Source organism: Nannospalax galili, unplaced genomic scaffold (assembly GCF_000622305.1).
Source record: "Nannospalax galili isolate Female #2095 unplaced genomic scaffold, S.galili_v1.0 scaffold821, whole genome shotgun sequence".
Taxonomy (NCBI): Eukaryota; Metazoa; Chordata; class Mammalia; order Rodentia; family Spalacidae; genus Nannospalax; species Nannospalax galili.
Window position 1 is genome coordinate 993,971 of NW_008345684.1, and position 15,977 is coordinate 1,009,947.

Sequence of the window (15,977 nt, forward strand, 5' to 3'; positions counted from 1 at the left end):
GTAAGCCTCAGAGCCCCAGAAAGAGGCTGTCAGCCCCAGAAAGAGGCTGGCGGGTGTTGCAGAACCAGGGAAGTAGAGGGAGGTGAGGGCTTGGCCAGGTCTAGAAGCAGTGCTCCTGGGGCCCAAGGAAGGCACTAAGTTGGTCTGGGTGAAAAAGATCAGGAAGCAGTATTGGTTCCCCAGGTGTCTGGGGACCCAAGACTAGGAAAGGAGTAGAGAACAGCGGGGGAGATGGAAGGGTGAATGTGGCTGGGTGAGTCAAGGCGTGGAGGGCTGCGCTATAGACTTATCCCAGGAGGCCTGAGGATAAGAGAGTGCAGGCTAGGAGAGTTAGCCAGTGGTGCAGGTTCAGGGGAGCAGAGAGAGGTGAGGGCGGGGCCTGGTCCAGAAGCGGTGCTCCCCAAGAGGCCTGAGGATAGTAGTCTTTCATTTGTATTTTTATAAACAGAATACATTATAGATTAATGTACTAAAGCTCAAGACCTTATATTAAGTTTTCTTTTAATTTTTATCTTATTTTTATGTGTATGAGTGTTTTGTCTGCATGAATGCAGGTATACCATGTGCAGGCAATACCCAAGGAGGCCAGAAGAAGGTGTCAGATCCCCTGAAACTGGAGGTGTGCATGGTTGTTAGCCACCATGTGGATACTGGAAACCAAACCACAGTCTTCTGTAAGAGCAGCCAGTGCTCTTAACTGCAGACCCATCTCTCGAGCCCTCATATATTAAGTTATTCATCTCTAAGTCTGTCTGGTATCAGTAATGTTTCTGAATTCGATTCTGCTTAGTAATGAGAGATCACAGCCATTATTATGTTCATAGAATAATCAAGAATCATGAACTCCGGAGCATGATGGTTCCTAAAATCAAATTATGAGGAATAAAATCATAGAAATTATAAGCTACAAGGTCATTGAAAGGCAAGTTCAAGAAGATATAAAACTTTAGGAGGCCAAAACCCCATAAACTCAGTCAGATTTATTTCATTATCTGCAAACAAAAAGAAGATTTTAATGAATGCAACCTCCCCTAAATCCTACCTCTTGTAGTCAATGAATTTGCCAAACTTTGTTGCCTTTCAAGCAACCCTGCCCCTCTTCTGCTACTTTTGTTGACCGTAGGTATCATTTGAAGCAATATGTTCAAAGAACCTGCTTGAGGTTTAAAAATAAACATCACTTCTTTACAGTGAGAAGAAAGAAAACAGTTTCTTCATGTGCTATTTTTTTTCTCTTTGAGATGTGATTTTACCATGTATCTCAGGCGGCCCTCAAATTTGCTAAGCTGTCCAGGACAGCTTCATACTACTGGGTTCCTGAGGTCCTAAGTCCTGAAACTATATGCATATGCCATCACACTTGACTAATATACATATAATATAATGTACTCAAATAATGTGAATAGCTACCCAAGGTATTTGGCCAGTAAATGACCTAGTAGGAAAAAGGTATCACATATATCTACAGCAATAGATATATATTTGTTTTAAAACCACCAGAATTCTTCTTCCTCAATGTCCTCAGAAAATTCCATTTGTTGCAGTGCAACATATGATTTTACCCATTTTATAAACTTATATTGTTTGCAGTTATGAAAGTTTTCTAAATTTTCTAATTCTCAGGTATACAAATGATTTATTCATATGAAAAAGTGTAAGTATTTGAAATGGCTACAATCTTAAAACAATGTTAATCCCTCAGAAGATGTAATCTGCTCCTTTACTTTTGGTTTGTGCTTGGCTGTTACTCACTTTTGATATAACATGCATTCAAATTTCTGTCATAAAATGTGCTATCTTGGGGCTAGAGAGATGACTGAGCAGTGAACAGCACTGGCTACTCTTTCAGAAGACCCTGGTTCTGTTCCCAGTACCCACATGGTGGCTAACAGTCATCCATAACTCCAGTTACACGATATCAGAAGTCTTCTTCTGACCTCTGTGTGCACTCCATGACATGGGTGCACTTATATGCATGTAGGAAATATACACATAATTTTTTAAAATATTTTATTTCTTATTTTTATTTTATATTTACGAGAGTATTGCCTGCATGTATGTGAGTGCACCTGTATAATGCAATGCTGCGGAGGTCAGAAGACTTTGGATTCCCCTTGAACTGGAATTAAGGATGGTTCGTACCTGCCGTGTGGGTGCTGGGAATTGAACCCAGGTCCTCTGCAAGAGCAGTCAGTGCTTGTAACCACGGAGCCACCTCTCCAACCCCGTACATAATGTTTTTAAAAAGTGCTTCTAGTTTCCTTTTTAGCTCCTCTAGTGTAAATACCTTGGGAAAGTAGCTTTCTTTTTTTTTTTTTTTAGTTGTGGCTACTTTTTAATTTATTGTGTTTAGATTTGTGCTATTTGTTGTGTTGTATTAGATTTGTCTTCTACCATTTCAAGTGACTTTGTCAGAAAAATTCACTAATTATTTTTATTTTTATTTGTATTAGAATATTTTTGTTCTGTTATTGACATTTATTTCCTGTTAATCAGTCTTCATCTAAAATATTTCAATTTCCATTTCACCCTCCTAATTTTCTATTTTATATAATACAATTGTCCTCCTTTTATTAACTGTTAGATATTGATTTTCTTCACATCTTGACATCAAAACATTCACACTCTTTCCCATCATTCCACATATCATCTATATATAGATGATGTTTATGTTTTTGTATATTCCTGTATTATGTTCAAGTCTCATAAATTTATAGAATTTAACTACTTGTCCATCCAAAAAATCCCACGCACATCTTTGACTGTGTATATCACACTGCCTTTGTTTGCAGAATTCCTGCACTTCAAAGATGCAAACTTGTTCTCATTGTTGTTGACAAGAGTAGCCTATTTGTAGTGGTCTGTCTACTAGGCTTCTTATGACAGTTTAGTCTCAGCTCTCTGGAATCAAATCTCAGCTCTTAGTAGAGTCATTTCTGACTACTCATTCAAAAATAGAATTTATTCCTTTTACTCCTTTTTATCATAATGTCTTAAATTCTATGGATTATATAATTCTTTGAAAATCCTTGTTTTATTTATATACCCGCTTCATTGTTTACTGTCATCCCACTAAACTATAAGGGCCATGGAATCAGTGAGACTCTTACAGACTCCACCCACACCTCTTAGAAATCTACCTGGCATAGGGCTATGACTACTTGATGAAACTAATCACTTCAAGCTTAACCTGCCAAATCCAATATTATTACCTTTTACTTTCACTTCCCCATCCATCCCTGTTCTGTTTCCTTATCTTGACAAACCTTCATTTATCTTTGCTTTCAAGGCAAGAACCATAATTGTACTTCAATCCAAGAACATCCAAGGTCAAGGGTCATCTTGTCTTTCTATAACTTTATATCAGAATGTTTGAAACAGTTCTAGTAACTACTTACACTAAAAACTTCCATGCAGGTTAGATCTAAGTTGTTTATTAAAATATGTCATGATATTAGTATTTCATCAACTGTAAATCAAACATTTGTAAGAAAAGACAAGTGTGAAATGTTTTCTCTGATATCTTAATGTATTTTATGCACTCTAAAAGTTATTTCGCAGGTGATACATTAATAATAGTTCTTTACTTCCTAGGACGAGTTCAGAGCACTAATCTCAGGGTCAGGTCTTGGTCAATTAGGGCTACTCCTAAAAGAGTTCAGTGCACAGCAGACCCTGATCCCTGCCAAAAAATCTGGTATCAAAATAACTGTCTAAGGTTTTTCCAGGTCAATATTCACTGAGGTTTGAAAAAACAAAGTAGAAAAAGACATGCTGAGTTAAAAAAAAATAGTTATCATACAGAAAAGGACAGACATAAAGAAAGTGTTTAATACATAGATGGGTGATAGATCAGAAAAAATATGAACCTACCACCCTAGCATTTTTACTTTATATTCCTTATACAATTAAATCAACAGGGGATTTTTTTCAGAGCTACTGAACACATTTAAGATTTACCCATTTAATGATCATTTATGTTAAATACTTAGAAAACTTTCAGTGAAAATGCAAATCATATGTGTGTTTAACTCAAGTGTGCAACATTATGTGTTATTTTGGGGGGCATCATCTAAACATATAATCAAATACCCTGGGAGTAAAACAGTTTCTTGCTATTTCATTCTTCATACACAGGAAAATATCATGTCTTTGTGTTAGATGTACAATGACACTTATTGGAAAGGAAGCATAAAACTTCAATTTACTTTTTCTCTAAAGCTAGCACTGTGAAGCATGGCTTCATTATTCCTGGAATAATTGACCATTTCATAAAGTCATTGTTCTTTCACTCTTATTTTGAGCAGAATAAATACCGGTTGCAATGTAGCAAAAGGGTTCGGCTGTTCTAATCATTTTCTCAATGTGAACAGGAGGTTTACAATCTAGATTCATCTGCTCTGCTTTCTGCCACTTCCCTTTTGTATTTTTTCTAACATTTTTATTGAACTTTTGTACATTTCAGACAACATTTTTTAATTAAATTAAGACTCTTCCCCCAGCGATATCCTCACCCCCTGACACACACACACACACACACACACACACACACACACACACACAAAACCAGGCATAATGCATTCTGCCATACATATTAAGTCACATCCATCTGATCAAGCATTTCACCAGGCTGTCCTGTGCAAGTTCATCCATTGGAGTCTGCTCAGCCACCCTTAAAAAAATATATATATATATATATACATATATATGTATATATATATATAATTTATTATTTTGTGTGTATGTGTGTATTGCCTGCATGTAGGTAAGTGCCCGTGTAGTGCAATGCCCGCGGAGGACAGAAGAGGCTGTCAGATCCCCTGGAACTGGAGTTATGGACACTTGTTAGCTGCCATGTGGGTGCTGGGATTTGAACCTGGGTCTTCTGCAAGAACAACCAGTGTTCTTAACCTCTGAGCCATCTTTCCAATCCCTTCACCCCCTTTTTTTTGGTCTTTTTGAGACAGGGTCTCCCTGTACCCCAGCTGTCCTGGAACTCACTATGTAGACCAGGCTGGCCTTGAACTCATAGAGATCTGCCTGCCTCTGCTTCCCTAGTGCTGGGATTAAAGGTGTGTGCCACCACACCCAGCAACCACCCTTTTTAAGAAACATTATCTTGTTTTTTTTCCATTCTATCTTTCCAAAATTAAATTCAAGTTTTTCATGAAAGACATCATTCTAGGTTCTTGATGGTGTGTGTGTGTGTGTGTTGTTGTTGTTGTTGTTGTTGTTGTTTTTGTTTTTGTTTTCGAGTCAAAAGTGAAGTACAAAATCACAGTTGGTGGTTTAGGTGACTCTAGTACAGTGTAACATACACAGTTTTGCAAAAGTCAGAAAGGAAAAAGTAACAAACCTAGATATCATTACACTTAGCAGGCTATGTTATATTTTGCATTTATCTTGTTATAAAAATCTCCAAATATTTGCTCAGTATATTCAGCATATTGCAATGCTGTAATGTCAAAATTAAAATGATCCTACATGACAGGATAGACAACTGCATGTAATGAACCTCAGCTTCACCAATATAGAGCACCAATATGTCAGTTGAGTTTCATGGAATATTCTAACCACAATAACTTTAATACTTATTTTATCCATTTCTTTTTTTTAAATTATCTGGGAAAGCTATTTTATAGGAAGAAATATTAAAAGAAATTCTTCAGATGTTGGAGATTCAGTTACAACCAATTAGATGACTATATCCCTGGGATCTATAATTGGAACTCAAAGAAAATTTACCCAACTCAATATTTACTTGTACGTAGAAGGCTAATTACCAAAGATCATTCTAGTTTCAAAGAAAGCATTCATAATTATCCATGTGGTGTTATGTGTTTTGAGGAAGACTTATTAATATGCTCCAAAAGTATTCACTCATTGTTTTATGTTTCTTACCCAAATTATGACGTTGTTGTCTCCTTACATTTCTGTCTTTTATTTCTAATGGTTGCTATTTTAAAGTGACTCAAATAATGAAAAAGTTCAATGTAAATGGATATTTTTGTTTCATGTTGTTAGGGTGATTGTTTACCTTCAAAGACCTTACAACAACAACTCAATTTCAAGTTTATATTTTCCCCTTTACTCTTGATCTGAGGAGCTACAATACATTTCTGTTGCTTGTTTTTTTGTAGAGATACTGTTTGATTAAATGAGCTAACTAAGTATACTGTTCAGAGTTGGTTAGATTTTTAATACATACTCTAGAGATGTAGAAGGGAGCAGTTCTGACTAGGGACAGCAGAGTTGTCACAAAGGAATAACATTTAAATCCAAGCAGAAATTTTATGTAATGCAGAAAGTAAAAGCAATTCAGAAACAGAGTGTGCAAAGACATTGTTTTGTGGCACTCTTTCTGGGGAGACATGAATAAACATTTATTTGCTCAGCATAGAGACCAATGTCAAACACAAGTAAGCAATGCATTTCCTGAAGCTTCTAAGTTGTTTACTTCTTGAGTGTTAAGGAGCACACCTTTAGAATTCCTTGAGTCTTGAGTAACCTCCCTTGAGGGTTTCCAGAATCTTTAAATATACTTACCCTTCACAAGCTGTGGAGGAAATTGCTACACTACAGGCATTAAGGTACAACAAGAAAGGATGGTGGATTATACATTAAAGAATGGACCGTGTCCAGGTTATGAACACTTGTAGACAAAGCCAGACGCTTAGGGGTTTTTTTTAAATTAATTTATTTTTAAAAATTTGTTTTAATTGAATTTTTCTGTATTTCAGACAGAACATGTCACACAATCTTAATCGTGTTTATACCCCTGTTCCCACCTGCATCCTCTCATAGCCCCCCTACTGGAACCCATATACTTGGTCATCCATGTTAAGTAAGGCCCACTGTGTCAAGTCAGTGTCTGATTACTGCTGGGTGAGGAAGAGCTGATCTTCTTAAAACAAAGGACTCTAGATAGGCTGAGTAGACCTCAGTGGATGGAATTACACAGAAGCTTAGTTTTTCATTCTACCAAAGAATGGTATTTGTTCTGTTCATTTATGTTTGTTTTTCTATATAAATTTTAAAAATAATATGAAATCTAAAGAATTACTCAAGTACTCATATTACATAAAGATATGAATTTTAGAAATAATTTAGTTATATAATGTAAATGTGAGCATATTGAAGATAAGGGGAAGCAATTTGTTTTCTTATGTAGAATGCAAAAAATATAAAGTACACAATTCTGAATTCTGAGAATGATTTATTTTGATAATTTACATTTCAATTGTTCTGTGCAGATATATTCAGGAATCTCTTGTAAAAAGGTTATCATCAATTGCCAATGTGTGTGTTTAAGAAATTTGCATTTGAAAATACTTTGAAAGAAAATAAAGCTATATAAATACTTTTTAATATTGATTTTCTAGACTTTCTAGCTAGATGTAGAATACAATGTGGTAAAATTCAAATAAACATAAAAAAGCCAAACATCATGCCATCCCTAATATGCTGACCACCCCTCACAGAAGTGTTGTACTTTACTATACTCTATTTTTTTTAATTTGAACAAATTGATATTCTTTCCTTGTGTTAAGAATCACAGTTTTATGATTGTTAACCATTTCCAAATATACAAATATTTAATGAAAAAGTTTCATATATCAAAAAATAAGTATTTTAGAATAGAAATTTCTCTCTATAGATGCCCCGGTTAAATATGCTTTAAAAGACTTAGGCAGATCATTTTGTCAATAACATGATTATACATAAAAGCTAAAAATTGTAGTAGTAATGCAAAAGGTAGTGAGATGATGTCTAGAGATTTAAATTATTTTGTACATAAATCTGAACACATATTTTAGAACAGTATTAAAGTGTAAACTTGCACTTAATTTTTTAAAATTCATTTATTTTTATTTTATATCTACCAGTTTTTGTAAGTGCACCCATGCTGTGCAACACCAGTGGAGGATTGAAGAAAGCATCAGATGCCCTGGAACTGAAGTTATCAACACTTTTTAGATGACATGTGGGTGCTGGAAATTGAACCTGGGTCCTCTGGAAGAGTGCTGTTAGATGCTGAGCTATTTCTCCACACCTGAAAATTGCACTTTTTATTGACCCAATATATTTATCTTTCTTTAGTGAAAACACAACCTTACTCATTTACCAAAACATTAACCTAAATAATTTTAGAAGAGTCAATGGATTCTTTTAATGTTTCTTTCACAAGAATTAGCATTGAACTACTCATCTACCATTAATAACATTATGATATGAAAATATTTGCTTTCTGCTAGGAATCAGTAGCCATTAAAATAAAAATGATAGCTTATACCATAATACTATAGGACAAAAATCAAGCTTATATCATAATATTAGAGGACATGATATACTCAACTTCTCCACTTTCTGTCACTATGAGAAAATCACTTACACAAACAACTTAATGGAGGAAAATTTTGTTTGGGCTGTTTTCAGTGATTTCAGTCCCACTCTAGGCCAGTCATAATTCAGAGCATCAGGTCAGACAGGGTTTGGTAGTGTTAACTGCTCACCTCATGCCAGCTGGGAAGCAGAGAAAGCCTCCAATAGGCCAGACTTCAATGTCCCTTTCAAGGGCTCACAGTCACAATGACCTACTTCTTCTAAGTTCTCCCTCCTAAGGTCATGCAACCATCTCACTTCACTGTCAGCTGGCAATAGAGCCATTAGCACATGGCTTTATATTCCTGATCAAACTATAACATTTTTATCTTATTTCTTTTCTCCTAAGGTTTGAAAATAACGGCAAAATCCAGTATTAGTATAGAATTAATATATGAATAGTCTCTCTTAAGTCAATATGAAAATCAACTTTTTATGAGTTAATATTATGATTACTAAACTCCCATAAGTTCCACCATATCACACAAAAAAGAAAAAAAAATGTCCCTTAAACTTGATTTTCTTTTAAGTCAGCCTTAATTTAGGACATTCTGATATTTCTCCAGATGCTTCTTAGATAATAAGATCCCATGAAACAATTTTGAAGAAATGTTGTAGTCAACACAGTGAAGCAAATTGGGTTACATTTGTTCAACACCAGCAGAAACAATTATTATATATATTTTAAAAAATCCTTACACTGCGACCCTTGATATGGGGGAAGATGCCTGTGGTGCCAAGTCCTTTCCAAGAAAGAAGGAAAAGTGCTATTGTCACAGCCTGAAAGAATTCTGCTCTTACAGCAGTGGACTTGCATTCTTCAGAAGTGCAAGAAGGAAATCCAAATTGAAGTCAAAAGGTGTTTTCTAGTAAAAACCTTGCTTGAAAATAATGTTAGTAGTAGCAAATGTGGGATAAATAAAGTTGCAGTTTTCTGTAAAGTGTTTTATATCCTGTGCTTGAAAACTGCCTTTACAGGTCAGAATAATTGCTCTCTCACTGTATAGTCAGTCTTGGGGGTGAGAGTTAAAGGATCCTTTTCTCTGATGAGAGTTATTTGTTTTCTCTGAAGGAAAAAAAAAATCAACATAAGGAAATCCCTGAGAGTTTTCAACACAAATGTCTCCAAACACATTATTGCTGCCAAGTTATATTTTCTGTGTGTCATATAACCTTTGTGTAATTTATAAATGATATCAAAGCAATTAAGCCACATTGGTAAAAGCCCAATGACACATAATTTAGTTGAATCTGAGGATAAGAATTAATTGTCTCTCTTTGTTCAGGGTTCTAAATCTTAGTAAATGATTCAGTATATGTCATTACAGCTTAATATTTGCATGAAATCACAGTTTAGCTGGCATAATTTAACAGCAATTAAAAAGCTATTTAATCGTCAAGAAAATTGCTGTGAGGGCCCTTGAGTAAGAAGGGTGTCTCTAATTTAAAATTTTTTAAAGTATCTCCAGGCAAACAATCATATACATGTAGCTACCCATAACATAATTGATACTATTCTTCCTTTTGTGGAGGTATATGTGAGTAACAATTCATATTTTCCATTATCAATCTAAGGGAAAAACAAATGATATGAATGTCATTTTGTGGAAGACATTATTATGATAATGATATTATGGATGATTTCTCAGTCATAAGTCTACAAGGCAAAAAGCACACTTTTCCTTGTAATCGTTAATAATTTCTTCCATATTTTCCTGTATGTAGACAGACATATCAGTAAGCTGCCTGAAACGTTAAATGACATAAAACAAAGTACCCAGAAACCTTTTAGAAAAAATTACCCCTCCCATGTCTAGGTGTAGCTTTAGGTAATAGAAATATAGGTGACTGTGATTTCTGACCTACAAGTTGCTGACATTGGCACCTCACAAAAAGAAAAAATAAAAGTAAAAGAAACTAGCAATGTTTATCAATACCTCAAAAGCAATGTAGTATCCCGTAGATGTATGGCTAATGTTCTGATCCTCTAACAGTATGTAAGAAATCTCACAGCCATGTCCCCTATTCTCAGACCATGCACTACACTGTAGCTGCATTCTTTTAAAACATATCACTTCCATATATTAAAACATCTACATCATCCTGAGGGGATGGTTCAGTGTCTTAAACTGCTTTTTGTACAAGAGTGAGGAGTTCAATTCCCAGAACTTGTATTAAAGCCAGAGTAAGCTTTTGGAATCCCAGTGCCTAACAGGGGAGATGGGGAGTATTTCTGAAGATGCTACCAAAGTAGAGTACCTTCTGACACTTTTTAACTTCAGTTTCTACCCTTTAATTTCTAGAATTTAACTTCTTACGATTTGAATTTTTATGTATTTTTGTTATTCCACTAAATGTAAATCATAGCGAACCAGGAATGACGTCTAGCACCTTTACCAGCATGTTTGCTACATAGCTGCTACTAAATTAAATATTTATGTAATGAATAAGTGAATGTAGTTTGAAAACTAAAAGGTTTTTAGTTTTCACAACTTGAATTTCTCTCTAGTAGAGAATGCTTTAGATTTCCTACTTGCCAAGCAGTTTTTCTTGGTGAAAGAAGTTTAGAAAGATGGTTTGTATTTCTTAGAATAAAAAACTTCTAAATTGTAGCAGGAATGCTAGTTGTTGAGTGAGTTATTTTTCAGGTATTTCTCTAAAACAGTGTTCTCTAAGTTTACAGACTCCATAGCACTTCTTAGCACTTAGGATAGGGCCATTTCATAGAAAGATGTCCACATATTTCATGATGACAACCTGGTTATTGCAACCTTGGCAGCAAAGATGAGGCTTGATTGAGTCTCTTGAGAGACATCCATAAGTTAAGAACTTAGCTGTGTTTGGTAAAGTTTGTCTAGATAGAAGTCTAGTGATCATATCAATAGTTCCTTTTTATCCCTGCCATATAAGGCATTTATGACTTCAAGTTAGCAAGATACTAAAAAGGATCTTTACTGCCTCCAATTTCCATTTTTCTTCCATTTTCAATTTGCCCATGCATCTTAAATTTGCAGTCATTTATACCAAGTCTTTGGCAAGCAGATTCTGTGTGACTCTCAGAAGTAATGAGCAGGGAGTTATCAATATACTTATGATAGTCTGAAGACTACCAGAAAATGATCTCTGCCCAATATTAATGACTAGCCATGCTTACTGATGAAATATTCAATAGCACCACCATCACTCCTTGTCCTACACATGTACATTTGTTTTCTAATTGCTTTTCCCTAGGGCCACCTTCAGCTCCTAGGAATGTGGCATTCAACATCAACGAAACAGCCCTTATTTTGGAATGGAGCCCACCAAGTGACACAGGAGGGAGAAAAGATGTCACGTACAGTGTAATCTGTAAGAAATGTGGCTTAGAAACCAACCAGTGTGAGGACTGTGGTGGAGGACTTCGCTTCATCCCAAGACATACTGGCCTGATCAACAATTCTGTAATAGTGCTTGACTTTGTTTCTCACGTCAATTACACCTTTGAAATAGAAGCCATGAATGGAGTTTCTGAGTTGAGCTTTTCTCCAAAGCCATTCACAGCTATTACAGTGACCACAGATCAAGATGGTAAGTGCCACTGATGTTCTCTCGAAAGTGACTCACAATTCTTTTTCATGTGTAAATGTCCTAATAGGCTTGTATTCATTCCAGGTGCAGTGCACTGTAAGGGCTACACACTGGGAACATGTCTCTTTTCTTTCAGTCCTTCCCAAGATTAGGGAAGGTATTTTTGAAAATACTTCTAAGCAATTTGGCCAGTTAAGATGAAATGCTTCTCCCAACTCTGTGTTTGTGTTTGTAATATGATCGTATTCCAATCTTTCTGGATAAGTGTGTATCCAGAAATGTTGTTAAATCATTGAATTCAGTTAACCTACTTAGGTTTCCATCCTTTTACATGTCAAATGAAACAAATAATAATGTTATTTTTATTATAGCTCATATTTATTGCCAAAGCATTTCAGCTAACATGTTTAACTTTGACATCACACCCTCTATAAAGACACACACACACACACACACACACACGCATGCATGTGCAGGCAAAAACTATTGCTCACTTGAAGTTTGTGAAAAATACTTAACTGTCTTTAAAATGTGATAAGTTTAGTTAAATGTACTCTTTATAACACTACAAATTTTTATTTTAATGTAATTAGGCACAAATACTCATGATTTTTAAGCATATACTCTATAATTTCCCTACAACACACACATATTATAGAATATGATAAGAAAAAGATAGAGAAACTTAAAATAACTTTGGGGAAGTATTTAATCATAAATTATATGAATACACAATGATTAAAACATAAAGCATTAAAAATAAAGATTTATATAATACAAAGTTATAATGATATAAATAGTTTCATGCACTCTTATTAGATGGCTATATCAGTTACAGCAAACAACATAAATTTTGTGACTTAGAGAAGAGACTTCTTTTTCACAGCTCTGTAGGTTGGAAATTCAAGTTCAAGTTGTCATTAGGATTCATTTATCCTGAGACTGCTTCCTGGGCAATATAGAGAGCTAGCTTCTCCAGTGTCTTCACATAGTTCTTTTCTCTTTGTATCCAAATCCCCTAAAATTCTTATGACATGGAAACAGTTAGTGATCTAGGCCCATTCATATAACTTCATGTTTCCTTAAAAACTCTTCAAAGCCCTATTATCAAATGTATCACATTCAGAAGAAATGAGATTGGAACTGCTATTAGTGAATTTGGAGTAATACAAAAATTCAGCCCATGACATAAACTAAAACATCTCTTAATGCTCCTTAACACATACACACACACACACACACACACACACACACACACACACACACACACACAAACCACCTTGTTTGTATCTGAATACTAGTAAATATCAAATGTGGAGAAATATCTTAGATGAATTTCAAAGACATTATGATGATTTTCTAAGTTAATGTTATAAAGATGCATACTGTATGATACCATTTATATAACAGTTTTGAAGTAACAAAATTCTAGATTTAGAAAAAAAATTATTTATTTGGGGAAAGTGATTTGCCTATGAAACACTAGCGAGAAGGAGCCCTGTCCTGATGACATAGTAATACAATTTGACTAAGTGTATTAAAGGACAATATAGAGATGACAAAATGTACACACATACACACATGTACACAGAGAGAGTGAGAGAAAGAGAGAAAGAGAAGGGGGAGAAAACACCTGCCTGTGAATGTGCTAACGTCAATTCCATTTTCTTTTGTTGTACTATACTTATTCAAGTAGTGAACATGAGTAGTTTGAGAAAGGGGCATGTAGAACCTTCCCGCATGCCACATTTTGTAACTTTGGAATCTCTATAATTACTCCAATGTGCAATTTTTTAAATTTGTAAACCTATGAAATGTCAGAAGAAAGCTTAAAAATCTACTAAAAGCATATAAATGGTATATGTGAAAATTTAATTACAAAATTATGCATAAAACCAGTTTCTGATAAATTCCAGATGTTTCTAATAAATCAAAGTCAAATAGTGTTGGACATTTGCAGTCAGTCTTTATGTTTACTAAGCAATTACCCCTTCATTTAGAAATTAACTAAATATTACTGAAGTTGCTTTACGATAGTTGAAAGTGGAGTTCTGTTTCCCTTTTTCTTTCTTGCCTTTAGGAACTGAAACTTACCAAGTGTGTTATCAGTTAAAAGCTTACGAGGGTCTTTGTTTCTCTTCTTTAGATTATCTCCAGGGCTTTTGCTATTTCCAGTTAATCAAATGATATAACCCACTATCACCATCAATGAGGGAATAAAATATTTTTAAATACATGTGCATGTTTAAATAATTTTCTCTATATAGAGAGCAGCATTTTATTACAAAATTACAGTTAATTCCTTATACTCCCTATCACAAAGACATAATATAAATTGTTTAAAATGAACATGATACAATTCATTAAAATTAAAATACTATATAAAATATATTCTGAACATGAACTAATAACTAGAACCCACTTATAAAGATTTCCATATATATATTGGAAAGATATATTAATTCTTGTTGATATACCTTTGTTGAAGACTATTAAGAAAGAATTATTGTTAATTTTATTCTATTTCATATAAATGTTAACTAAGAAGCATATTATGTTCAAATATTACTTGAAAAAGCATAGAATCCTCACACTGAAATACTGACATATAAAAGCTTAGTGAAGTATTATGGCCAGCTTTACATGTGGGACACTAATCTCCATGTCATAATTTTAAGTGATATTGAGACAGCCTCTCAGTTTGTAACTGAAATTCTCCACTTCAAAGGTCTCAAGAAACTAGGGCTGGAGAGACGGTTCAGAGGTTAAGTGAATGACTGAGTTTCCAGAAGACCCAGATTCAAAGCCCAGCACCTACATGACAGCTAATAACCATCCATAAATTCAGTTCTAGTAGCTCCAATGCCCTCTTCTGTCCTCTGTGTGCACTGCAAAACATGAGTGCACGTGCATACATGCAGGCGCAACACTCATACACATAAAATAAAACTAAAGAAAAATAAAGAAAGCAAGAAGCAAATAGCAAGAAGAAAATACTCTAATCAAATATAGCTTTGTTAAATACCTTTATGCGGGTCTATCACTTATTCTTCTATGTCCTAAGGGGTCAGACCTAGCGTTGAATTTAAGAGAAACTACAACGTCCTTGAACCGAATTTCAACTGTTGTCATTGTATACTAAACTTGAGTATCACTATATGTAAATGTAGAATATCTGTATCTTTTCCAAGTCATCAATGGGCACTTTCCATAATTATCTGATAACATATGAAAACTTTATTCTGAGAGGAACATAGCAAAATGGATAGCTTTATCATTTATAGGTTACATGTCATTAATTTGTTCTGAAACGGAAAGTAATGAATTAGTCAAACATTGTTAATACTCAATGTAGCTTTAGTTTAATCCTAATGTACAACACTGAGTGAACCCTGTATAGTGTGGTGGTAGGTCAATAATAAGTAATTTCATCAATATACAGTTAGTATAGTTTCAGTCCCGTTAAAGAGAAGTCCAGGACACTCTGACAGCCTGAGGATAAAAGTGAGTCTTTTTGCCAGGCATGGTGGCAAACATCTTTAATCCCACTCAGGAAGGAGACACAAGTGAATCTATGTGAGATAAAGGTCATCCTGGTCTACATAGCAAGTTCTAGGCAAACTGGGGCTACAGGGAAACTCTGTTTCAAAAACAAACAAAAAATAGATCAACAAATAATGAATTTTTGAGAAATAACATTTAACTTCTGTTCTAAACAATGAATAGAAATAATATGATTAGACAAAATGAGCTTAGGAAAAGGGAAACATTCTAGATAAAAAGAATCAAACAATGTTGATAAATTCAGGCTTAAGGGATATCTGGGGCTACAGGGAAACTCTGTTTCAAAAACAAACAAAAAATAGATCAACAAATAATGAATTTTTGAGAAATAACATTTAACTTCTGTTCTAAACAATGAATAGAAATAATATGATTAGACAAAATGAGCTTAGGAAAAGGGAAACATTCTAGATAAAAAGAATCAAACAATGTTGATAAATTCAGGCTTAAGGGATATGGGATAT

At 34.5% G+C, this 15,977-nt stretch overlaps 1 protein-coding gene across 1 annotated transcript in view; it reads left to right on the forward strand.

The window, feature by feature from the left end:
* Window positions 1-15,977, forward strand: part of Epha6 (EPH receptor A6) — a 1,087,127-nt gene that overhangs the window by 477,415 nt on the left and 593,735 nt on the right. The window contains exon 5 of the mRNA XM_008841732.1: window positions 11,614-11,949. Coding sequence (XP_008839954.1) covers window positions 11,614-11,949 — 336 coding nt within the window. The remainder of the gene's footprint in view (window positions 1-11,613; window positions 11,950-15,977) is intronic.